General features: G+C 42.0%; 1 protein-coding gene across 2 annotated transcripts in view; it reads left to right on the plus strand.

Moving 5' to 3' along the window:
• Nucleotides 1-417: 417 nt before the first annotated feature.
• zfpm2a (zinc finger protein, FOG family member 2a) overlaps nucleotides 418-26,848 on the plus strand; it is a 118,258-nt gene continuing 91,827 nt past the window's right edge. Inside the window, exon 1 of one of the 2 annotated variants that reach the window (XM_069143447.1) lies at nucleotides 418-871. In XM_069143447.1, the coding sequence (XP_068999548.1) occupies nucleotides 832-871 (40 nt within the window). In that variant the 5' untranslated portion in view covers nucleotides 418-831. The remainder of the gene's footprint in view (nucleotides 872-26,848) is intronic. The other variant, XM_069143446.1, reaches the window with a different exon arrangement.

A 26,848-nucleotide genomic window follows, 5' to 3' on the forward strand; every position in this document is an offset into this window, starting at 1 on the left:
GCTGTATTATATAACCTTTGGCTGTAGTGCATGGTTCTCCCCTATACTTTTTTGTTTACTTTTTTAGTTTGCTTGTTTATTCAGCACGAAAGAAAAATGGGTAATTCAATATGGATTATTTTAAAGCAGCACCAACTTGATGGTGAAAGGGATTCTTAAAAAGAAAAAGGTGTTACATGCTGTTTACCTAAAATACAAGACAAGATAATTATTATTTGTTTATTTATATTGTTACTGTGATGCTTCATGATGATCACTGGCTGGAGCTTAGTTTGTCTCCGTTCTTATTTACCACGAAACAAGGGCGCTAATGAACACTAATTACTAACTGGACCAGGATCAGGTGAAGTTCATGAAGCCGCGGCTACGGTACCCGGCGAGGAACAAACCTTATCTTCAAACAAAAGCGCGAAACGCTTTCACCTCCCCAGTCAGTCCGTGCGGATCGCGGCGAAGCGCAGCCTCGGAGAACCGTGCTGAGAAAGAGAGAGCGAGAGAGGGAGGGTGTGCATGAGAGAGAGAGAGAGAGAGAGAGAGAGAGCGACAGAGAGAGAGAGAGAGAGAGAGAGAGAGAGAGAGAGAGAGCGAGAGCGAGAGAAAGAGAGAGAGAGAAAGCCAAAGCCGGAGCCAGAGAGACGAGAAAGATAAAGGAAAGACAGACGGAACGATAGACTTGTGCGTAAAAAGTACTGGTGCCCCCCTTCTTCTTCTTCTTCTTTTTCTTTCTCAATTTCCATCAGACAAAAACTCAAAACCGGCTGCTTGGATGAACCAAAACCTATCGATCTGTCAGTACTACACCTGGATTCACTGACCAGCCGCACAGCAGGCATGTCCCGAAGGAAGCAGAGCAACCCCAGGCAGATCAAACGTAAGTTTTCTTATGTTGTCGAGCCGCTACACGGCGTCTCCGGGCTTATTAGAGTTTGCAGAATATTGTAGCGATAGTGACCACACCGAAGCTGATTCAGCAGCGCTCAACTATCGCCACTCATGTGTTGCCTGTCACGGTCCATACGCTCCAGTCTCCCTCCGTTAGATTGTGTGTGTGTGTGTGTGTGTGTGTTTTTTTTGAAGGGATGATTTACAATCCAAATCCCACGGTGCTGCTGGCTGAAAAGTTTCACCGCTGCTGCCAAGTTACAGAAAAACGAAGTTATTTTGCTTGTTTGCGTGATCTTACTCTATCGTGGTAGTAATCCAAAAACTGCGTATCAGTGCATCACTTTGACCAAACGTGGGGACTCTTCTCCTAAAGCCTTTAGCGCCAATTAATCCCCAACAAATTCTAAATTATAGGTCAATAATACTGAAGCTGCTTTATGACACTGCTTTAAAAGGTCAGATTTGTTTTACATTGCTACTAAATGTTATTATTTGTAACACAGACACCCGCGTGTCTCACACACTCCAACTCTTACACACGCTCTTCATTTTTTTCCCTTTTTCACACACACACACACACACACACACACACACACACACACACACACACACACACACACACTCACTCACTTGCAAGTGTGTGTGTGTGTACATAAATGCACGCACATACTTTTTTTTTTTCCAAACTTCATAATATAACCTATAAATAATATTAATATTGACTGGCAGTATTAACAGCTGTGCCTGGTGGTGCTGATGTGTGGCAAGTTAGGACATGTTTTAATTTTAATCTAACTAAACTGGACCATTGCTCCCAAGTAAAGAGTTCAACTCAGCAACATTGTTTACACATATTTCAAATTTTTATGACAATTTATACAGCTTTTATTATGATTATTATTTGTTTTTAATGCAGAGGAATTTTACGAAAAGGCTGTATAACCTCATGGCCTACATTAATTGTGTCATATTCACATAATGGAATTTTAGTCATAATACATATTTTTCATGAAAGATTTTAAACAGCTTTTCATAATTTAAATTATTTTAAAGAGGCCATAGATCCTCTATAAATATGAGGGGATTTGTACATACACACACACACACACACACACACACACACACACACACACCCACACAACACACACACACACACACACACACACCCACACAACACACAAGGACATGGACGTAAACACACTTTTACCTCTCAAATACAGCTGACATCTGAGTGTGTGTACAGTGTGTGTGTGTGTGTGTGTTTGGTTTGTCCACTGCATGCTGCTGCTGTAAAGAGGCTAAAGGCAGACTACATGCAGGACTTTGTGAGGTGTCACTCTGATGCTGTTTATCTGTTTGTAAAGTCATCATGGACAAATCAGACTTAAATAAATATTGTTGGTGTGTGTGTGTTTGCGGGTGTGTGAGCTCACATGCATGAATTCATAAGGGCATATGCATGTTGGTATACAAGAGCGATTTTTAACATTTGTGCAGGGTTGATTCAGCGACAGGAGACATTTTATGCTGTCTTCTTTTGTTTCACTTGAAACTTTTTAATATCTATAGGTTGTACATTTAAAGCAAAATGTTTTTAAGGCAGCTTGTTGTTTGAATCTGGATTTATTAGATAAAGGAAAGTGGGATTTATCAGTATTGCCAATACTTTCTCTTTCATTTAATACATATTAATTCATGAAAAACATCAGTTATATCAATTATTTTGAAATATTTAAGTTAAATATTTTTAATATTTTTGTTAATTCTAAAGATATTGTTTGAAATGTTTTTATGTTGTTTTTTCCACTTCTTTTTCAAAAAGTTTAGAATAGCTTAGTTTAATAGTGACCATAAACTCTGAATGGAAATCATTATTTAGTAGAAACAAGCTTTGATTTCAGCTATCTTTGACTTGATATTAGTGTTTTTGCTGGCATCCACCACAAACCCGTAACCATTTCTAATCGACAAAGAAGCACTATGACGTGACAGGCCTACTCGTTTTTGGGCCAATCCCGTCGTGGCATCCAAATTTTTGTTGTCAAGCGAAGGAAGTCGAACGCTTGTGTTGCGCTTTCGTCATTGTGACCCGGCCTTTTGTGAATTAGTATGTCATGTGTAAGATCTTGTTAATATGGAGCCGGTGTGCAGTCGTATAATCAAGCTGCTCTAGTTGGAAACAGAAAGGTCACAAGGAGCCTAGATCCTCTCTCCTACCCCGGGAACGCTGGGAAAAAAGGCAGAGGAGGCATTGCACAGAAAGTCAGCACAGACAGTCATTCTAAAGGACAAAAAGGTTGTTGGGCGCTGTACCCCCCCCCCCACCCCCCCCCACCCTCTCTCCCCCTTACCCCTCCTGCATACATTGGACCGTTATCTAAAATTGTGATTTATGCAGTATTTTAATATTTTGCTTATTCTTTCCCCTTGGGTGCTCTCTGAGCGGTGATAAAAAGGCGATGCTGAAAGAGCACCATTAATTTGCTCCGATGACTGGGGAGATAAGGCCAGATAATGGGAAAGATAAGCAGAGAAGATATACCATCAGAAACCCGATTATTACCATTAAAATTCCAGCCCAGCAATCTGCAGCTGGCTGATAATTCCTTCTCCGTTTCCACCACTTTGGATGATAAGGCAAAAAATAGTCACTCAGTGCTCCTTGATTAGGCTGCCTGGATATCCCGATAATACAGTGATAAATTATGTATTTTCCCCCCTTGTTTTTTTTTCCTCTGAAATGTTACATCTGATTTTTTTTATATATAAATATATATCCCTGGCCCCCTTTCTGAATCCCCCTCCCCTTGTTGCTTTCCCAAGAAAGCGAAAAAAAAAAAACCCATACACTTTTATTGTAATAAGAGTTTGATAGAAAGAGGAGATAGTGGTAGAGGTGTTTTGTGTGGGAGCACATATCAATGTTATCAGCTCATCTCCCAGGGCCAGCTGCTAGCTGCTGTTGTTTTTAGCCTTATCACCCCGTGCCAATATGCCAATAAATTGCCCAGATTGTTAGTCGTTCCAAGGCGGGTCAGTAGAATTTGACAGGAATGATGAAAATATCGCTGATGCTCTGCGGATTGCGATTAGCTGCTGTAATATGATGTGTGAATTCCACCAAGCTCTCTCTATCCTCTCTTCTCCCTCCCTCCTCCCCCCCCCCCCCCCTCCCTCCTCCTTCTTCGCCTCTCCCCGGCTGCTGGTGGTGTCCATACCTCTATTCGTACTGAGAGGAGAACATTTTGATGCTTAATAGGAAGGAAAGATATGAACAGGCTGAATTGAAACCAGGCCCCTCAGAGTAATTTTTCTGTAAAATTGCCCCCCAAAGTTTCCTGGCGTAAAGGGGAATCTGGATGATGTAGGGAGCATGCCTTCACCAGTGTTTATGGGAACATATTGAAGCGGCCCTCTGAGGCCATGCGCGGACATCTAATGTCAAATGTGCTTATTAAACTGACTTAGTGTTCTCCCCTTTACTGTTGTCTTCACTATATGGACCGTCTGAGAATTCATGTTGCTTCCTCTGGCTCGACACACAACAAGAATGAAGCGCCGTACTGTAGTGATTACTGTAAGTTTGTATAGCACCCGAGTGGCAAGTGCACAAGTCCCCAGAGCTTACCACTATGTCATACTGTCAAAATGCCTAATCGACTCATGTGATAGTGATCTTACATCTGTAAAGCTGCAGTATACAATAATTTTTTTCTTGTTTTTTTCCCTGTCTTTTTTTTTTTTTTTTTTTTTTTTTTTACCCCACAATACCTTGTGGATAAAGCTGTAACAGGGATAGTGATGCAGTGGCAAATATTGCTCTTTGAATTTCTGAGATGTATTATCTTATTGTCATTTTCAAAGGCCTGAGCATTGAGAAAGAAAACATGTCATTTTGCTGTTTGGGTGCAATTTGGTTGTAATTATTATCTGCCTCTGCATGTCCTGACCTTTAATTTAGCTTAAATCCAACCCATCGTGAATATAACCCTTGAAATATTACAACAAGGTCCCTGCTTTTCATCAACTAGTCAGTGTGAAACTGAACCACATCCGAACAAGGTTTTCTGCTCGAGCTAAAAGTCTGTGTTTTATCATAGCGACCGTTTTTTTGTGTTTTTTTTTTCCATCTCCGTTCCACAGTTAATCTCTCCAACTCCTTAGCATAAGGCCACTTTATGTAACGTCAGCATACTGTTTATCATATCAGGTGACATTTCTATCTTTGAGGGGCATTTATCAGAGGCAGATTACACTAGTAAGGGATAAGGGGAGTGTTTACTGAATTGACTGCCAACATCCTGTATCTGAGTTTGTGTGTGTGTTTGCTTGTGTATACATTGGTGCATGTACAGTATGCGCGCCGAGCATGTGGCTGTGTGTTTAGCATAGGGATCGGAGCTGTTAGCTTGATATGTTGTGTGCTTTTTTTTTTTTTCTCACTAGGACAGACTCCTCATCCATATTTTCTACAACTTAGCTCAGCTTTGCGCTCTTGTGTATGGAAAGCTGTGGAAGTCGTATACGCTAGCATTTCACCCTTGGCCCACAGACGCTGGCAACTCGAGCAATCAGATGTTTTGGGGGTGTAAAATAAAAAAAAAAATGTTTGCATGCCAGCCTCCCTGTATATTTAAGGGTCTCTCTTTCATTGGGTGACAATCACGCTGTGTCTCTTGTGTTCCTCTTGTTGATTTCTGTCAGAAGAAGAATGGTTGTTGAATGCCAACTTTCCCTCAAACATCTGTTCCCTGCCAATAACAGCTTGTGCCGTTGCCTCGTCTTAGCTGAAGGATCCCCAATTGCCTCCACACTTTTGACACAAAACAACAATGCAGATGAATGTCATCTCCTTTTTAATATATATTTTTTTTTCCTATTGTGTTTCAAGTCAAATGTTCCTCGTGCAGAGGAAGCCTTTGTGCTCACAATACTGCTTATTACAGCTTATGTCACAGAGTGTGCAGCTATAGGGAGAGGAATGTATAGCAGCTGCTGCTTCCTTTTCGATGAAAACAGTGCTGTGTGATGAGTTGGATGAGCTGAGGTTGGCAGCCGGTGGACTGACGGTGCCTAATCCTGCCCTCTCTGTTGCTGTAGCCTGCAGTGCCTGGACAGCAGTGTGAAATGTGGGCAGGGTTGCTGCAAAGGTGGAGGTCACTTCCTCACACAGTTTCCTCTTTATCTTCCTCTTTCCTGAATTCCACTGCTATTATTCCAATAAGCGCTGCTTCAAGCTGTCACCATTGTGTTTTTATTCCGGCACTGCAACTGTCACCAGTGTGAACAAAATGTTAATTTTAGTAATACGTCCAGATCAAAACCAAAATGGGCTTTTACTGTTGCTGGTTGTCAGTTTTCTTTTTAATTTTGCTTTTCAGTCCCTCACCGTATTCCTCTCGGTTTATTTAGATTTTATATCAATGATGCCCATTGAGCCCCCAGGTTACAATTGACTTTCAGCCTGCTTTAAGTTAATAGCCTTGTCTCTTCCTCGTAGGGATCGATAGTGGTATTAATTAATCACCATTATCAAGAGCGGGATCTAGTTCCATTTGTTGTTACATCAGCAAAATATCAATAGAGAAAGTGGACTCCCTGATCGTCATGGCAACTTCATCTCTTAGGTCAAAGAGAGTTTATCTTATCTTGCTGCTGAGAGTGGCAAACTGCTTAGGAATCTAGTTTGGACTCAAAGATCATCGATTTAAGCTTTTTTTTCACCCCCACCTTGTTGTTTCAGGGGAGAGGGGGTGAAAAAAAACAGAGAAAGGCTGCATTCTAATCACAACACAGATGTAAGATTTAAATATTGATGTCCAAAGGCCATTACAGCAAAGAGGGCCTCTGGTCTCGCTGTTGTTCAAGTACGTCCTTTTAAGACCCAGACAAAGCTTTGATTATCAGAGGTGTCACCGTAGAGTATGTCTGTATAGCTGACAGTGTGGGACTGCGAGGGAGATCAGTTTCCTGCAGCCACCACCACAGAATGTTAACGGATCACACTACATCCTGGCATTTCCACAGGCCTCAGCCTGCTCTACAATGTGTCCTGGAAGTTGCTGTTTATGATGCTCGTGATATTGTCACTAGGCTAAGTTGAAACAATGGAATTAGCTTGCAAGAATTTTGATTATCGATATATCATCAGTAAATTGTGTTAACCAAGCAGCAACCTATTTCACTCTTTTTTTCTTTGTTTTCTCTGAATATATTTTTCAAGGCTGTTTTGGGGGCAAAACAAGACACGTGGAGATATAAACTAAAACTTGTATGAATGGCAGTTTTTACTATTTGGTGACCTTTTATAGAAGATTTACCAAGAAGGTAGAACAGCTCTTTAACCAGTGGAGGAAGAAGTATTCACAGCAAAACCAAGCTGTAATAATATTGGAAACTTTGTAGAAAAATTTATTTAAAGTATCAAAATTAATTAAAAGTACACATTGTGCAGAAAATGGCCCAGATAAATGTCATAGATTATGTGCTGAATGTCTTCTATTATGTAGTTTTATTTTTTAAGATGAAGACCTTAAATGACATGTTTTGCAGGTAAAATCATGAACTGAAACATAACCAGTAACCATAGTTGTCAATAAATGCAGAGGAGAAAAATAAAGTGCACTGTAGTGCAAAGTATAGGTGTAAATGCACTTCATAATTTCCACAGTTTACCTGCAGATTGAAACTCAAGTTTTATTTTGGAGGAATTGCACATTATTTTTTACCCGGTGAAACACCAGCTTGTTTAGAAATTTGAGGACTTGGGTACTTATTTTTCAAATGTGCATTGTATATTGCAGAGAGTGAAGTGGCCTGTTCTCATAGGAAGTTAAGTCTGGTCTGAGCTATTTGGGTAGCGGCAGACCTGGGTGCTTGGATGTACCTCATCATGCTGCAGAATGCTCCTCAGGGTTGGAGGAGGGAGCAGGGGCACTGCCTGCTTTTTTTTCTCTTCCTCTTTTTGCCTCCGGGACACAATTGCCTCATTTAACATTCTCTATTTGGCCCCTGCCAAGAGGGGAAATAGCCAGGGTGAGTAAGAGAGGCCGCCACACATCATGAATTCTTCTTTCATTTAACTTGCACAGTCCCTTTTCACCTTGCTGATGCACGTGGATCAGGAATGAAGATATTGCTCAATTAAGGGTATTTCTGAGGTTACTCCTGAGGTATTGCAGTTATTTCTGCGCCATGCCGAGGTTTTGATGTATCATGGATATGGATATTGGGTTCATCACATTTGTGTGATGCTTTGACATCTCCATAGCCCAGAAGACAAACAGCTCCGCGCCAGCAACAGGAGCCTGCCTTTGCCATATTCAAGAAATAAAGTCCAGGGGTTTACATCTGTCAGTCTTCCATTGCAGGCATATAAATAACTTTTATGTGTCTATTAAGGTCCTTTTTGTTTACTTCAATTTAATTAGCTACAGTTAATCAAAACATTTTCATGGAATATGTCAGGATTGATATTAGGGCTTTGACTGAATCTTGGATGAGAGAAAGGACAGGGACTGTTTGGAGATATGACTCACGTTTTGCAGCAGTCATTGTCACAATATGTTGTCACAAATATACAGTTACATTGTTGGCCAAGCTTTGAGTTGGACTTGACATTGTGTAAAAATTGTTTCAGGACAAAAAAGGTAAATGAAATGGTGATTTAGAAAAAAAAAAAAAAAAAATAGAGGATAATGAAAAGGGATAATTTGGTGAACACCATTTCCAGAGCAGTGTAGTAGCTGGCACACCAGAAAGTGACACCCTAATAGCTGTTCAGTCTAAATCTCCGGCTTGGCAGGAATTACTGAGGATGTGTTTGTGTGTGTGTGTGTGGTGAGGGGGGGGGGGGGGGGGGTTTGCAGCGTGCAGTGCTGTGCAGAACTTTGCATTGGTTTGAAATGCACCAGGCTGTATAGTTAAGGGATAGGTGGCAACAGAGGATTAAGTAACAAGCTTTTCAGTTCAATTTGTACATCAGCATTTTGCGGACGAACGGCACAAAACACACACCATCTTAAGGGTTCAGTGGAAAATCACTAATGACAAAGCTTTGTAAACAGATAAACAATTTGTGTCAAATATGCTGAAAATATAAAACAAACTTCAAAACATGTTAATACTTTATGTTTTGATTTGCACCATTGCAAAGCTGCTAAAGCTGTTGACAGCACAGCTTACACATCATGTGATCAGAGGCCATATCTGCCCGCATGTGATTAGCAGGAAGCACTGCAATCCGAAACTAACCGTAATGGAGTGATATCCCAGTCGGAGCAGGTTGATGATGATCGATTATGTTTACTGTAAATTATGCAAATCAGTTTAGATAGAGAGTGTGCGACATCGGACGGTGACGACAGAAGTGACGTGTTGCAAAGTACACGTCTCCTGCTTCTTATTATCTCAAAGCAGGCTTTGTGAAGTGACAGAGTAAACATCCAGAGAGAAATGCAGCCGCTATTATTTCAGAATCAGCCAATTTTCCTTTTCTGTGTATTTCAGAGAATGCTTATCTAGTAATTACTAAAAACTGTTGACACTGAGCAAGTGCTGTAGCCAACTAAAATGCCTTTTTGTCTTATGATATCAGATTGGATTTTTATCTTAGGTTCACGCAATCATGCATCCCTGAAAACCAAAGATAACTGCCTCAAACTCCTTCTTTCCAGCATGAGTGTAGAATTAAGAGGCTCATTTTGAAAAACAACAATCATCACATCCTACGTTTATTTCTGTGGTGAAATACTGATAATATATATTTTTTTTCTTTCTGGTTCAGTCTAGGATGTGTCTGTGAATCTCGGAGACGTACATTTGACCATAATCAAGTTTTTTAAGCTTCAGAAACAGGATAACAACTGGGTCAGATGATAAGCTCGGGCAAAACAGGAAAAAAAGCCTCCTGTGATAGACGAGGAGAAAATCTGATTGATTGATGTCTGCTGGCTTTGCTACCATCACAAGCCAGTTGACAGTTAGTTTGGGATCAGATGATTTCACTCTTAAGATTGGGTTTGAGGGGGAGCTAGGCAAATATGAAGGACACAAAGGTCAATGGCTTCTCTCCTCCTCTCTGTATCTATCTCTCCCTCGCAATAGCTTGCTTTGACAAACTGTAATATGTTGCTAAGCTTTGTGGCAGCAGGACACATGGTCGTAGTTTGTACAGTAATATCCTATTGCAGTAATCTCAGAAGGAATGATTGAAAGTGCTGGAGGAATCTGGTACGAGCAGGGACCCGTTGACATCATCAACTGCTGTGGACTGGCACATGTCTCCTGACTTGTTTGAACTGAATTTTCCCAGGGGACTGAATAAGTTAAACAACAGCTTTGACTCGAAGTGAATCTGTTATTGTAAGCAGGATCTGATAAGACGTCACCATATTATGAGTTTGTGTAGCAAAGAGGCCAAAAGTGGAATCTCCAGCGAGTGTCTCTGTGGTTTCGGAAAAAGACGGACATGGAACAGTGACAAAGGATGATTAGATGCATATTGTAAATAAACACCCAAGCCTTTCACGATTCCCCCTCTCGCTCCCCGTCTCTTTTAAAAAGATGTTCCATACAACATTTGATCTGTTCTTGCTGCTTAGAACGTGAGATCACTGATGTTGCTCTGGATTTGACCTCTTGTGGCAAAATAGCAGTAACACTTGGATCAGGTTTAACCAAAACAAATGCTTGCAAGTTGGATTTTCTTTTGGTCAGAACAAGCCGTAACGTTGCCAGTGTTTGTCATGTAGCCATTAGAACGGGGCTGAAATTGAATAAGAATGGACTTGGCTGCCCATGGTGGTGTCTGTGATATTAAAGAGGAGGCCTTGGTTCCTCTGTGGGTCCATCTCTAATAGACATAACAGACATGTCCATTAGCTTTGTATGGGACTGCTTTCAAGATCAAGGTCTCACTTGTAATGAAGTGGCTGTGCAAATGCAAGTCAAATTCTACTATTGTGAATCACTTGTTTTAATCAAGTTTTCACTGAAAGAAATGTAGCCTCCATTCAGAGCCACTACCCGAACAATAAAAAGGATAATCCGAAGACAATTCCCATCCAAATGGAACCGGACATCATTTAGGGGAAGAGACAACAACTCTTTGTTTGTTTGAAGTGGTTGATATGACAACCTTCTTGTCAAAGACTCAGGGCGAATAAAAGGGATTTGTAATTACCATAATTATCTCTTATATGTTTTCACCTAATGATGTCCATTAAATGCCTGAGGCTTCATTTAGAGACTGCCTCACTGTAGGTTGGCATAGACTCATAATACAGCATGTTACATTACACAGCGCACAAGTAATGAACTTCTTTCATCAAAGATGTTTATCGTGCTGTGCTTCTGGGGGGAAAAGCCAATATACTTCAGCTTTTTGTTACAGTTGGATTATAACAATTCTCATAGTTCCCACTTATCTTTCAAATTTTCTCTACATGTGATATCAACCCAATTGGCTTCATGTCTAAACAGGATGGCTCTCTAATCTAGACCGCTGTTCGTTTCATGTAAAACATCTCATTTTGTGGCTTAGGCTGGTGGCTGTCTTATCGTTACATAATTCACTGCCCTCTCCATGATTTTCTTTGTGGCAATTTATTTAAATTCCCCCATGTTTATATATTTCCTGTCTCCTTTCATTCAAAATGATTGCCTTTCATAAGTTCAAAGACTCATCTACAAGACTTTTGGTAACTTTACAGATATGAGTTGGCACTGGGGAGGAAGGAAAAGAAAAAGCTATTTTGTTGGAGAGCAGAAGCAGGAGGAGTGTTAGTGCATGTCCATCTCTGTCTCGAGGCCCGAATCCAGAGGTTGAACTAACTGCGATCAAGAGCGCAGATATAGCACTCTAACAGTCCACACCTCAGCAGGTACAGCGTCTGAGCGATCATGGCTGAATACGTGTGTGCTGTTCTGCTCCCGCGTTAAGGCCCTCAGTCCTGCATGTGGCTCCGCTCCTGTGGTTGCTTTGGTCTTTGTCCGCCACCTATCAGCATATCAGCAGTGTCTCTGAAGCCCAGTTGTATAATGCACCATTTATGGCTTTGTGGAGGGAGATGGCGGTCGGGCGGCGGAATAGCTCCAGGCCTTCCCTTCAGTGAGTGGATTAACGGCGGCCTGCTTTAGCGCACTCTACCGCGGTGTGAAATCGGCCCCGCTTCGGCGCTGCCGATGAGGCTCCCTCTCTCTCTTTTCTCTCTCTGTTTCCTCACCTCCATGCAAAGCCTCTCCCAGCCATCTGTGAAATGTGGAAACTCTGTGTCTAAGTTGAGTTCAGATCCCATCCCCTCCGTCAAGCTGAGGCCAGGAAGCAAATGGGCAGGCAGTCGGCGGAGGGGGTTTGCAGAGGAGGAGGAGGAGGAGGAGGGGAAGGAGAGAGATGAGGAGGAGGAGGGTGGTGGTGGTGGTGGTGGTGGTGATGGTGATGGTGGCGTGGAGGGTGTGGGGGGGTGGATCAGCTCACTGATGTCGTGCCGCGTGTGCAGGAACCCTGCCTGTTCTCCGCGGGCGAGTTGGAGGAGGGTCCAGGCCTGGGTGCCGGCCGAGAGATCTCTGGTTCCTGCTTGCAGGTCCAAATCCCCCCTCTGTGTGTGTCTGTGTGGAGGCGAGGCGGTGGCACAGCTCCCCTGAGCCCCTGCCCAGTCCTTTGAAGATAAGATGGTGATACAGAGTCCCTTTCGGTACGTCGCTAACCGATGGTCTTTGTGTGACACACATGCCTCTCTCCGTTGGAGCCTGCAGCTAAAACACCTATGGTCTTTACTGAAACGAATCGGCCGCATGGCCTCAGGTCAAATTAGATTATGAATGGGTGACAAAATCCTAGATCGTATGTTTAGGATATTTGATTTTTTTTTTTTTCACCATTTCATGCTGATAACGTAGAGTTCTGCTGTGGTTGATATTGTATTTCTATTTGATTTCCCTCCACTGAGAAGAATCACTTTCAGAAATTCTCCTCATACACTCACTGCCGACTGAATTTTTTTCAGTTTTCCATGGCAACTAGTTGTCATCTTAACTCTACTGATTTCTCTGCTATCTGTGCTGTATTGCTCTTGATCATGACAGTTTTTTAAACATGTTTCTCGTCTGCATTTATAACCATATTTTGTGGCACTCGCGGGCCAATTCTCCCACTTCTGGCTCTCCACACTAGCTTTTCACAAGAGCGGCCATCATAATCAGGCTTTTGAATTATGAACTCAATATTCCCTTGACTTTTTTTTTTTTCCTCTATCCTGTGGCTTTGGGGTTCAGATCTGTGCATAATGTCTTGTGATTGCATGGCATTATGGTGGTTTGGAAAGCCGAGTCGAGGTCCAGCCACGCATCATCTTTCAGTAGACAATGTGGATTTGTGTGTCTCTCTGAGCTCATCAGGGATGGGGCGTTGATTGCTTTTTGATACCCCTCCAATGTGGATGAGGTCCTGCATACATCAGCTAATTAGAATGTACTTACAGTGTGTGTGTTTTTGTGTGACAGACCCCACACTTCTCATCAGATCCTCAGCCCAAGTGGTCGAACCACACTCACTAAAGGCTTTATCAAATCCGAAAGAAAAGCTATACAGTGGGGGCTGGGGGTGGTGGCTTGTGTGTGTGTGTGTGTGTGTGTGTGTGTGTGTGTGTGTGTGTGTGTGTGTGTGTGTGTGTGTGTGTGTGTGTATGTGTGTGTGTGTGTGTGTGTGTGTAAAAATAAAACACTGAAAATCAAAAGAGAACGTATAACGACTGGAGTTATTTCACCATTTGGGTGAAAATTCCACTTTGAAAGCCATTTTATATACAAGACGTATGAGGAAAATCTAATGACAGCTGTTGAGTGAAAGCTATAAAAAGATGTCTCAGAGAAAAAACCACCTTCTTACTGTTCCAGACCGCATTAAGCAAAGTTCAGCACACTGGCAGCAGTGGAGTTAACTTCATCCCACTGTAGTTAATGATGGCTGCTTTACTAGAAGCCCCTAAATGGATGGAACGGCAGTAGAGAGGGAAGTTGCAGCAGCTAATTAGGCAGCACAAATGAGTGAGTGGTATCATCCCGTGTGCACCTTGATGATATTATGGTTGTGGAGCGTCACATAGGGACTGGGACGACGTTTTACCGGGGCATTTCAGTACGGCCATATTAGTCAGGCGCCTGCAGCATCTAGTTTCTCTTTCTTTGCCTCACACACACACACACACACACACACACACACACACATACACACACACACACACACATACACGTGCACACACAGAAACTCTTGCAAGCCTCACCAAATGTGCTAACCCATGCTATGATCTGTGGAAGGTTCTGGGGTGTCGCTATATATTTCATAAAGGCATTCTATTACACCCCCATGGCTTGTGGGAAACAGTACACTGTGGTCTAGTCCCCAGGCAGCTGAGAATAAAGTGTAGGACGTGGCACTGGAACAGAAATCTAACTGCTGTTTCTTCAGGTAATCTTGACTTGGATCTTAATTCCAATAAAGTGTTATTTTTTTTCACAGCATAAGCCAGATCCAAGCAAGAACACTCCACACTGTATTTCTGCGGTTCTACTTTATTGAATATAATTTCAGATAAGAGGTGTAATCCTTTGGGGCGAAGTGATGTATATTGACGAGCTCAATGATAGCGATACAGCACATGTCTCCGATCTGAAAGTGGTAAATAACGATTTGTGTCATCGGCTCAATCAAATGGAGAGGAATATTGAAAACTGCCCTCATTGTTGTCAGTCTCCAACTTTGTCAGAGTGAGCCTGAATGTTTTAAGTGTCACTGCTGGAGACAGGAAGCAGGCAGTTAGTTGTTTCTTTGATACAAACCACAGAGATATTGAAATACACAAGTGGCCAAATAAATTTAGCAATCAGCTGGTTCGCTATTTAATCAAATTAGCTAATTCAAGGCATGTTGTCTGCTGATGATATGACAGATGTTTAGAAGTATTATCTTAAAGGTTAGTTTCAAATATTAAGTATTTCTCTATAACAGGTAAAAATAAGATACGATCAAAGTAAAAGTTTAGGAAAAAACAATATTTAGCTTATGTTTAGTTAAACATTCAAAAGGTCAGCAGATCAGCTTCATTAGATCTATAAGGATGTAGTTTGATTAGATTTGATTGAACCTGAAAACTTAAGCCAACGACCCAAGTTTGAATATGTTAATGTTCAAAGTCATATTATTCCAGTGGAGTCCTGCACCACTAAAGACGTCACCTTAGAAATTAGGTTTAAAGTAGCAACACAACGATATAGATACTACTACTGTACACCAATTCAGGAGAAGCATTGCATTCGAAATGTACTTTAATATTCTAAGTTACTATTGTACTATATAAGATAAAGAAGTTACCTAATATCAACCCAAGTAATAACATGTGACCCAGGCATTCTACTTATCTGGATAAATATAGAGCCACAGCATAGTCTTCAGTAACAAATGTAACACATAAGCTTAACTTGTGTTTTGTAAGTAACATCTTTCTTTACAAAGTAACTCTACAATGTATTATGAAACAGTAATTCTACTAAGAATAGGAAATAAAGTGTAATATAAAAGTGTAAAAATAATTAGTTACATTCCACCACTGCAGACATTTAGCCTTTTCATTTTATTTATTCATTTAATTGGTCAAAATATACAAAGAAATTAATTCATATATTCACAGAGTTCATTGTAAAAAAATACAAACTCCACAAACTATTGTTGACGTGATCATTATTGTTGGCTGCCAAACACCAGCAGCAGTCGAAGTCTATTGTCCGTCCCCTCCTGTTTAGCTCAAGTGTGGTGGAGTTCCAGCAGTGAGCCAGGTCACTCAGGTCAATACCACACTGCTAGTCTCACCTCTCAGTGACTGGGTTTCTTCCATCAGCAGAGAGCAGCCCTCTTTGCTCCCACATGGTTCATTTCATCAGGGTTTCTTTTATCTTGACTGGCCAGGCCCATGACCCCTGAGCACTGATAGTCCAATAAGACTGCGAGAGAGCATCACCGGGGCATTGTGGAAACTGAAACAGAACTTTACTGGGTTAAGTTTTCTATCCCATTTTTGCTCCCCTGTTTGTGATTGTGTGTGTGTGTGTGTGTGCGCGCATTGATTTCCTGACCTGAACCATTTGAGAAAAAATTCAGTTTGAAAATTTCAAACAGAGGTTTGCTGGAATGGAACATAAATGGCAACAGATTCAGCATGAAATATGGATCATGAATTAAATGCAAATTCATATTTGAAGCATTTAAAAAAATATAGACTATGGCAAAGCTGCGGTAGAGCTAACACATCTAAATTCTAAAACAGAAGAAAGAAAGGAGCGGCCGTTCTGCTCAGAACTGTTCAATTTCATGAGCCTGCAGAGAGGGCCATGTTTACTTTTCTTTGCAGAGAAGAAGAGAAATGAATGCTCTGTAAAGACAAACATGAAAGGAATCACCAAGAGTTCTTTAGGCCCTTTCTCTTGTGTTGTGTGTAATGCAGCTTCTTTACTGCCTAGGTAGTCTCTGCCATCTGACTGCCGTTTGAAGTCAGCAGAAGTCGACAATATTTGCTTTTCAGCAATTCTCGCCCACTGTGTCTCTCTGTTGCTTTTGAAAGTGTGACCAGTGTGGAGTCTCTATCTGTTCCCTTCTTAGAAGTAATGGCTCAAATTGGGTGTTTGGTTCGTTGGCGAGTTGACGACGAGGTCCTTGCATATGAGGGGTTGCCGTTCATTGTTGTGATGGACAGCTACGGGCGGAGGAGGAGGAGGAGGAGGAGGAGGAGGGGGGAGGAGGGGGAGGAGGGGGGAGGAGAAGGTGGGCAGTGATGGGGGAGTTGGAGGGTGCAGGGAGCCAGACTGGGCCATTGCGGAGTGGCAGATAGCCTCAGCTCAGACCTGCTGGAGTGTGATCTCACCAAAAAACCAAGAATGGGCCAATCTCAGTCAAACCCTTCCAACCCACAAAAAAAGTGACAGAGGGTGAAGAAGAGGACGATTAGATAAAGGGTTTGACAGAAGGAAAAGAGGAAAGGTGCAACCAGTGCCAGAAAATGTACTTCACTAAATACCAGCTCATTATTCACTTTTTATTTTATTTATTTTATCAATAGGGCTGAATATTTGTTTCATACAGACCAGCACAATGTCCTCCTTTTTTTTTTTTTTTTTAAGAAATAGAAGAATCAAAAAACTATTTTTTTATTTTACCAGATTAAGTAAAATCTCTCAACAGTTTTTAATTTGGTCTCGAGACAAAGTAGCTGTGAAAGAAAAAAAAAAAGTAAAACTTTGAATGTGGAGTAAATCCACATTACTTCAAATCTCACCAAACATTTACTGTCAACTTGCGATGTGACAGTGACGATATGAAAACATTGGGATTCAAAAATTAAGAATCTGTGCTCAGCTCATATTTCAATTTATGTTTCTGCTTCTTCATCACGCTCCTTCTCTGCAGAACCTCGTTTTGCCTTGTAACACATAAGAGTCTTGCCATCAACCCGCAGAATGAGAGGGGCAGCACAACCTATTTCCCAATAAACTGTACAGCATGTTTTCCTACTTGAGCGAGCGCATATTTGTTGATTTGAAGCATAGAGTGCTATTTCTAATGGTATTATCCAGTGGGTAAGCGTATGAAAGCGGCTCCTTTTCTCTGGTGGAGGTGCATGTGGGTGGGTTAGAGGGGAGGCTGCGAGGCGGCTGAGACCCCGGCGTTATCAGCACCAGATGCAGGTTGACTTCAGACTTTCAATGGAAGGTAAAGAGAGAGAGGAGGGGAATTAATGAGAGCCATAAAAACCAGCAGGATAAATAATTAGCCAAGTGGTTCTGAGGTCCGTCCCTTCATTTGCGGCTGCAAATTAATTCCCCTTGCAAAGTTTGTTCGTCAAAACTGCAGGCTGATGCCGCTAAAGCTGCAGCTGGATGCATGTGTGCTTCCTGAAGATTCAATTGTTGGTGTTTTGCTGTGTCCTCCCTGCTTCATTTGTCATGTGTATCTGAGTGACAGGGTTCTCTGTCCTGCCACCGATAATTGGCCAGGCCGGTGCTTCCTCCAAATGTGTGCAGCACAGACAAACAGAGAAAAAGACTATTCAGGTGTCATAGCATTCTTCATAAATCATCTGGATGAGAGAGTGTCATTTTTGTGTCTACATTTTTGTTTAGAATAATCAGAAGGACATAATGTTGCTTGTTTACTCGCGGCTGATGTTCCCCAGTTGAGCCTCTAGAAAGAGTGCAGGCTGTAAAACACTTTTGCACAGACAGATACAGAACACTAACGTGCCTCAAACCGCTTTTATGTCCGACAAGTGATGTCATTTCACCGAACTGATTGCTACTCAGCGGTGCCCTCGTCAGGATCAAAGCTAATTTTTGCTGCATTAGAGGACACTTTGTGCCAGTGTACTGTGTGCTGATCTGGAGTGTTTACATGCGGTTCACTCCCTGAGGATTTTGTATTATTGTTGTCACACTGTATGGAGCACAGCCACTTGTATTGTTCTAATACACCACCGGTAGATTTGAAAAGAGCTGAGCAATCACTGAAAGACTTACATTATCCTGCAGTCTTTGATCGCTATTCATGTGTCTGCGCTAAGTAATCTTCCCCTCTAATCTCATTCACAGATATAAATAAACAAGTAATGCTCTAAATGAGAGAGAGCACATGAGTGAACATCCAGAGGATTATGGTAATTTGTGGATAAATAGAGGTGTTTAAAAAATGTGACTTTTTATTAAGGAAGTTACTTCTTTAAAGAAAAAAAAAAATCTATTTTTCACACAATGAACTCAGAGAAGTCAGTCGGTAAATGGTATTTTGGTCCAATATTCTGCTTGAGGAAATGATGATGTGATGATCTTGTAAAGTTTTCTGACACATTCAGACAACACACTTGGTTTCTCAATAAGGTTTATCTCCATAAATGTCAAATTCCCCAGGGAATTATGACATAAATACTTACGAATTTGCTCACTACTGATGAATAATTTACATTGTAAATAAAAGCACAAAGCACTAAATACCGTTCAAATCAACATGCCCATGTTGACGATTGATTTTAAGGACTTTGCTCTTTTTTTCTAATCTCTTCCAACTTGACATTTGGAAATTCAGAAATCAATTATGTCTCCTTCCCAAATGAAAGGCGGAAAAAACTAGTATATGACTTTAAAGTCAGCCTAGCTCGCCTTTGACACGGCACATTACAAAGGGAAAGGAAAATCACACTGCATACCTGATCCATAAAAAAAAAAGCCTTTGAAATGGATTGCTGGGTGGGATCCAGTCTGGCACAAGTCATGGCATTGATGGCACAGCCCCTGGGCGCGGGGATACTTGGCCTGGACAAGACGGTAGCTGGGCCCGTATCAGTGGGCACTGGCTCATCCTCTGGGAGCTCCTAAGCCATGCCGTCTGAAGAAGAACTGATGGGGTTGGCAGCACATATGGGCATGCTACGGGTTTTATTTCAGTCAAAAACAGCCCCGATGTTATCGCCTTCAGTCACCAGTGCTGCAGCATCACCCGGGCTGACCGAGATGATTGGGCTTCACAGGGAAAAAAAAAAAAATCCTGCTGCAAATTAACTTCAAAACAAAAACTTTTCTCCCATTACATATGCACTGTTTTTAAATCGCCTATACATCCCAGGTGCTCCAATCTAATTGCACACCGATGTTTCTATCTTCCATATTGTGTTCAGGTGACAATTTGTTCCAGCTAATTGGAAATTTTGCGTTGGTACTTCCTGCACAAAACATTTGCCTATCATAAATGACATTGACATGATAAGCATGGATTCTGCTAGCTGCTGCTGCTGTTTTTTTTTCAAGCCAAGACAGGAAGTTGACAGCTGCAACAGTTTTCAGAAATAGTTGATAACCATCCACAGGGTAATGAAACTTCCACCTTTGATGAGAAGTTGAAAAGAGAGTGTTTCACTGTTGGCTTGGCAGAACATTAGACATGGCTGCAGGCAGGCAGGGGCCGGCGAGGGATCAAGCCGTTTTAATAGGGCTCATCCAGAGGTGACGAGAGCACTGCTTGCACTGAACTGGAGGTGTGAGCCGGGGCTGCCAGTACATATCTTTTGTCTTTCATTATCTTTATTCCCTTATTATTTTAAATGGCCGGTGTGTGTGTGTGTTTTTTTTTCTTCACTAGAAGCTTTTTTGATATCCATTTAGATTGGGGCTTCATTAAAAAACCTCAGACAATGGAGTGACTTCTAATTAAGAAGCGCCGCATCTGGCCCCTGGCACCCTATCCCGTTGTTCCATCTATTTTGCTGGGGAGAATTCATTTGTTTCTTAATTAAGAAAAACACCAATAGCGTGAAAAATCTGCTTATGGTACCTGAATCCTAATTAGTTAAATAGTGAGGGGAAGGGGAAAACACATTCCAGTAGCCCTAGAAATGAACTCAGAGCTGATAAAAATGAACTAACTAGCCTTGCATAAATCGAAGCTGGGGAGAAAGTGTACCATCATTATGGCTAAGACAATATGCAAACTATCTTCAAAGAAATCAAATTGCCGGAATGTTTTCATTTGCATGTATTAACCATTAACATAATGAGGAGAAGTGACATTGGACCCGGATTGTGTGTCTGTTCGGATTGATAACTCTGCTGCATCTGCAAATAGTCTCCTCTGCAAAATTATGCTAGCAGTCAAATCAGTGTTGAACTGTGGAGGGAGAGGGAGAGTGATGGAGAGAGGGAGAGGAAGACGGAGACACACAGAGAGAGGGGGGAGAGACAGAGGGAGAAAAAAAAAAAGAGGGGAGAAAGGAGGCTTTTGGTTTTTTCGTTTTATCAGGGAGCTCTGTGCAAACCTGCTGCAGTGTTGAATCGGAGCCATCATCCTCTGACAGCTATCCTTAAACAGGAAGGTGCCGCGAGTCATTGTCTCTAAGGCTCTGCGGAAAGCTGCTGTGTGTGTGTGTGTGTGTGTGTGTGTGTGTGTGTGTGTGTGTGTGTGTGTGTGTGTGTGTGTGTGTGTGTGTGGGGGGGGGGGGGGGGGGGTAGGGGGACACAGAGGAATGTGCCCATGTGGCTGCTAGCTAGAGACAGACCTTCGAGTGGGCACACTTCACACTCCTCGCCTTCCCCCCATTCGTGCATATCGGACACATGCGCGCACACGCCTGCACACAGTCTCATGCATACATGTGTCACCCCACCACCACCACTTCCAAAACACACACACACACACACACACACACACACACACACACACACACACACACACACACACACACACACACACACACACACACACATCTGAGTGCTTCCAGGATACCAAAGGCTCACTTATCTGTTCCATAAAGACTCACCATGGCCCACATTGGCGAGTTGGCGGGCAACCAGCCAAATCCACTGCGCCTTCCCCACTGCAGGCGTCATGCAAAACACTGAACTGTCTTCAATATTCAAAATAATTTTTCCAACATGCTATTTCCCAGGATCAGCCTCTTAGGTCAAATTATTCAATTAAGTGTCTGTTTATTACTGATACCAAAGCTGGGTGGCGGTTCTACTTATCACCTTTTTTGCAGATTGGTGTTCTCGCAGAATACCACCATAAAGATTGCCTTGGCTGTAATTAAAATGGCACAGAGACAAATTTGGCGCAGGGCTAAGACACGGGGAAATGAAGGAGGCTGGGGGAAATTGCAGGGGCTACATTCTGTCATCCAGTGAAAAAGTTGAGGCTGTAAAGCGGCTAAAATTATTGTCCGGGCGCTACTGTACACCACAAAGGAGCAGGTGTAAAGGGAAAAAAAATATCACAGCCTTGTAGTGGCGTCGTTGTCAGCACGGTGCGTTTGTGTGCAGAAAATGGCCAGTTAAACAAGACCGTTCTTTGTGGGTCTAACTGAAGCAAGTAAACAGGAGTCAATGGTGGTTTGTGTGGCAGAGCGGATGCTGTTTAGACGTCCTAAACGCCAGCCGGGCTTGCATCCATCCACAGGCCTGTGTGTTTGATGAGCTATTGGCAGGCTATGGGGACACGTGTTCCCGTGCCTCGTGGCAAACATACCTTTCACCGTCTTTGACTCCACAAGCCTGTGTGACTTCTCAGGGAAAAAAAATATGAAAGAAATCAAAGCGCCAATAAGCTGAGGGTGTTAAGCCAGAGAGGGAAAAAAAAAAGAAAAGAAAGACCTGAGCGACTTTGGATTTTGACAGAATCTTCATGTGCTCCCTGACAAAAATTTGCATTGTTATCACAGATAACTGGTGATGTTTTTACTTGGTTGTACATTTTTGTGAAATATGTAAAATGTAAACCGAGCCTCTAACGATTCCCTTAATGACGCGGATCTTGCTTTTCTCCCCCGAATCGCGTCTTAGCGGGCTTCTCAGTGCGGGATGTCTGATATCTGAATATTAAAAGGGAGTTTCAAGCTCATCTGCAAATGTGATTTGCACATATCACACTTCTGCAGTCGTCAAGCTGCTTCATCGCCAAGCTTCTGAGCAAAGAAGGCTGGGGAGGGGAGGGAGAAAAAAGAAAAAGAAAGATGCACATATGGGTTGCTATTGATGTATTCCATTCCTGACCTAATTTAAATCCCTGCCAACAAGCTCATATGCATACTGTACATTTGCTAAATTACAGAGTGTAAACCTTGCCTTCTCACAGAGACAGGTGTAAACATCAATGTTGTCATAATGCACCACCAGTAAATATGATAATCGTGCCATGCTGCAATAGAGCACAAAATAATTTGGACATCATTTTGATGCCTGTGGGGCCCAGGGGAATGCCCTCCAGAACGAAGGTGGCCCATTGACATGCTATACACGCCAAGATATAATTATGGCTGCCTGTCTTTGTTCCTCCCAAGCTTCCTCTCAGAGCACTAGTAATTTGCTTGTGATATTTTGGTATTCTTTACGATTGAGTTATTCTCTGTGGACTTGAGTATTACATGGGTGTAAATGAAGATGCAGAGAAGCTGCTGTGCTGCCAAATCCCAAAGTTCAGAAACTGTAAGTGTAATATTACAACGGCAGAGTCGATGCTGATAGGTAGAAGTTATTTTGTAAAGCCTGATTTGAAATTTTATTTGGGATCCTGACACATGACGACTCGTATGCCTTTCGATTTTGGAGCCTGCTCTCGGTGACATCTCTGGCTATCTGTGTGGGACTTTGCTGATAATAAGGGGCAATGCCAGAATATCTTTAGGGTATGCAGTGTGTCGAGCTGCGGTTTGTTGTCATGATAATCCCCTCATTTGTAATGTCGGGATCAGCAGGTTACGGCTCTCCACTTGCCTGCCATGTCAAGACTTGGGACTGGCGAGGTGGATTGTCATTTCTGAAGCAATATTTTGACAGCGCCTTCACTTTACTCGTATGCTGTGGCTCAAAGGTCAGAGCTGTGCCACTTCCATTTACTGTGTGTGAACACTCAATCCCTGAGGAGTGGAGCTCTCTACATCTCCCCCTGCCTCAGTCTCTCCCTCTCTCTCTCTCTCTCTCTCTCTCTCTCTCTCTCTCTGAAACACACACACACACACACACACACACACACACACACACACACACACACACACACACACACACACTTGCACATCGTCGTTCTTTCTGCCTCTCACCATTTAAGTCACTTGTTTTAGGAGATAGATGTCAAGGCTAGTCCCACACAGAGCTTTTTAGTGGGTCTAAAGCTCCCCAATTGAAGGGCAATTACAACTCATAAACCTTTATAATAGAGTAAATGGAAAAAGGCAGCTCCGTTCAGTTTAGCTCACTGCGATGTCTGATTTCCCCTCCTGCCATCATTCCAATTAGTGTATCGCAAAGACAGACACTTTTCCCTCAGTCACTGCTGCGCTCGCCCGCCTCCTATCACACTGCTAGGTATTTTTTTTTTAAACATAGTGTGGTGTGATTGTTGCAACTGCACAATGTCTCTATGGTGTAGCTGTCATCCATTTTCCTGTGTGCTCAGTGCCACTCCACAGACACACAGGCAGGTTATGTCAACCAAATAAGGCACTTGTCAGTAATACAAAAAGACATTGTTGCTGGTCCATTGTTACCTGCTCTGCCAGCTATCATATAGAAAGTGATGGAGTGACGGTGTTTTGGTGCGTGGTGCAGCTCCATAGCCCCGGGGGTATTATGGGTGTAAATCTCCCTCACACAGTTCTGCTCCAGGCCAGGGAGAGCATCATCATTAGCCGGAGCAGATGGAGGGGCTTCAGCACTGTTTTCCTCCTCTCTTCCTCTGTCAGACTGTAACTGCTGGAATCTGGTTTGACACAATGCAAGCGGATGGGAGCAACAGCCGAGCCCTCACAATGAATGATGAAATTCACATGAAATCAGATGAAAGCTACAGTACACTCATATCCTAGGAGACTGATTCATCATTTATTTGTGAAGTGACGATAGTGGAGGTTTGGTTAAGTACTGTGTCTCTTTATATGTTTGTGCTCTTTTATTTTGGAGGCAGGGGAGAATCATGCAAACTGGGGTGTGACTAATAATGTCTTTGAATAGTGATAGTAGTGATGTAGATCCACAAACAGTGTATGTAATTGTTTTAAAGTTAAAATATAATTTTTTTTTTTGAAACTCTCAAATTAAAGGATTTGCTGTCTTTTCTTGATGTACATTATAGTATATTGAAAACTCCTTTATTTTTGGATCTGACAAAACAAGTAATGCCAAGATGTTGTGTTGAGCTCTAGGGAACATGTGATTCCACTATTTCCTGGCCTTTTAATGATAAAAAAAAAAAAAATTAAGGGATCAGATAAACAATTTTAAAAATAAACATCAATGTAATTATTGTTTGCTTCAACCCAAATGGCAGAATTAGAATGATATTACCGATACCGTAGCTAAAATATTTTGCATATGTCTAATATATTCAAATTTACATCAAAATTCTGTGCCTGACTTTTTAATATTATTTTTTTTATCTATTTATAGCAGTTAAAGTCTATAAACACACAACAAGTAAGACACTGTTGTTGTCATGATTTATCCACCTTTAAAAAATCACAACAAAATCCATAAATTAAAAACATTTAATTGCAACTTTTCAGAGCGATTGTATTGCTGCACGCGATCAACTTCTGATATTTCATAGAAATCCAATATCAGCCTGATACATTTTAAACCTGATTCCTTCCAGCTAATCAGTGCAATCATTTATCAATGAGGAGTATTTATCTCCAGCAGCCACGAGCTCCTCATTGATGCAGCAGTATTTCACAGTGTGCTAGAGGCCTGCTATCCAGGGAGCACAGTGTGTGTGTGTGTGTGTGTGTGTGTGTGTGTGTGTGTGTGTGTGTGTGTGTGTGTGTGTGTGTGTGTGCGCGCGCTGTGTAAAGCACTGGCAGAATCCTAATCTTCCAGCAAGAAGCTTCACATGGCCAGATCAAGAATAAGGAGGGAGGCAGAGTGGGGGAGGACGGGGGAGGAGGACGGGGGAGAAAAAGCCCATCTCGGTCTGTGTTTTAAAGGACAGTGCTTTGAATGTCATTTGACAATTTCCTTTTAATTAGAACTAATTTACAGAAAGATGCCCACCAGCTAATCTTTACAGGATAATTAACTTCTATTTTCTTTACTTTTAATTAAAAAGTGGAAAAGATTTAGCTGATCCATAAAGAATTGTTCTTTTGAAATGTTCATCAGACTTCACACTTCTTTTGGCATTGGTAATATTTAGATCCTATCTGTTTCTCACAGTCTCCACTGAGTTATTGCAATGATTTTCTCCCCCTTATCCGAGGTATTAAGAAGTGGAACTATCAATAGTAGAAATAGGAACCAGAGGCAAATTAGAATTGAATTAATGAAGAATTTATTGCAAAAGGAACCCCCCCATCCGCCATAAAACTGGAATAAAATTGACATCTTAGATATATCCATTTCATAGAAATTCCTTGATGGAAAAATATTGTTTTATCTACATTTTTTGATACAGTAATCAGTTTTCTTTTTCTGAAGGCGCCCTATTAAATTCTTTGAAATGATGCTAGACTAAAAGCTAATTGTTGCAGAAGCAGTTTTAGCAAGCAATATTGCCATTTCAGACCTCACAGGCTCACAGGCCACTGAATGTGATGAATACGACGCTTTTCAGGTTAAACAGCAGCATCTTATGAAGCACTTAAGACACAGTCAAGTGCCGGGTGCCCCGACAGAATGAAAACTCCCTCAGCCTCATCAGAGCTGCTGGAGAAAAGTCTTTTCTTGCCACTGTTAGCACCTTCCAACAGACTTTACTTAGTGGAGATAAAGTGAGCCAATATGATGTGAGCGTGCTGTAGACAGAGCCTCCACTCGTCTGCAGACGAGCCAATGGCTGAAGATGGATGCCCCCACTTAACCATGATAGCTCCCTGGAGGAGCCTCACTCAATGGCTTCATTAAAAGTGAACGTTCTAGTGAAAAGCTCGCTTATAAACCAGTAATTAAGACCACACATATTTTACCTGCTTTGTTTCAACTGTCACATCCAGTGTACAGGCACATGGTTAACTTTTATTTCCTTATAAGTAACAGAATGACACTAATAAATCATTCAGCCAGAGGAGAAGCAAGTGTGTAACAGGAAGGACTTAAACGCAGCACGCTGGCCAGTCTAACAGCATTTTAATCCCTTCGTTGCACCTAGAAAGCAAATGTTACCCTGCGAAAGAGGCATTAACTAAGCCCATATTACTTGGAGGACAAGCTTTGTGACTTTTATGGACCAAACGTACCAGTGTCCATTTGGACGTGTGTGCGCCTCTCTGTAAACTCCAGAGAGGCAAGTAAAGTCAGTAGAGTGAAGCAGGACCCAGCTAACTCCACAGAGAAACTGGCTGGCATCTGCTGAAGCCCTCGGGCACGCTCAGAGGTGCCTCCAGCATTTTAATGGCATAGTCAAATGCCAGCATGTTTTCATGCCATTCCAATTCCAATTCATTGGATAAAG

This window comes from Embiotoca jacksoni, unplaced genomic scaffold (genome assembly GCF_022577435.1).
Source record: "Embiotoca jacksoni isolate LCO1_2020_lvr unplaced genomic scaffold, fEmbJac1.0.p SCAF_11, whole genome shotgun sequence".
NCBI classification, from domain to species: Eukaryota; Metazoa; Chordata; class Actinopteri; family Embiotocidae; genus Embiotoca; species Embiotoca jacksoni.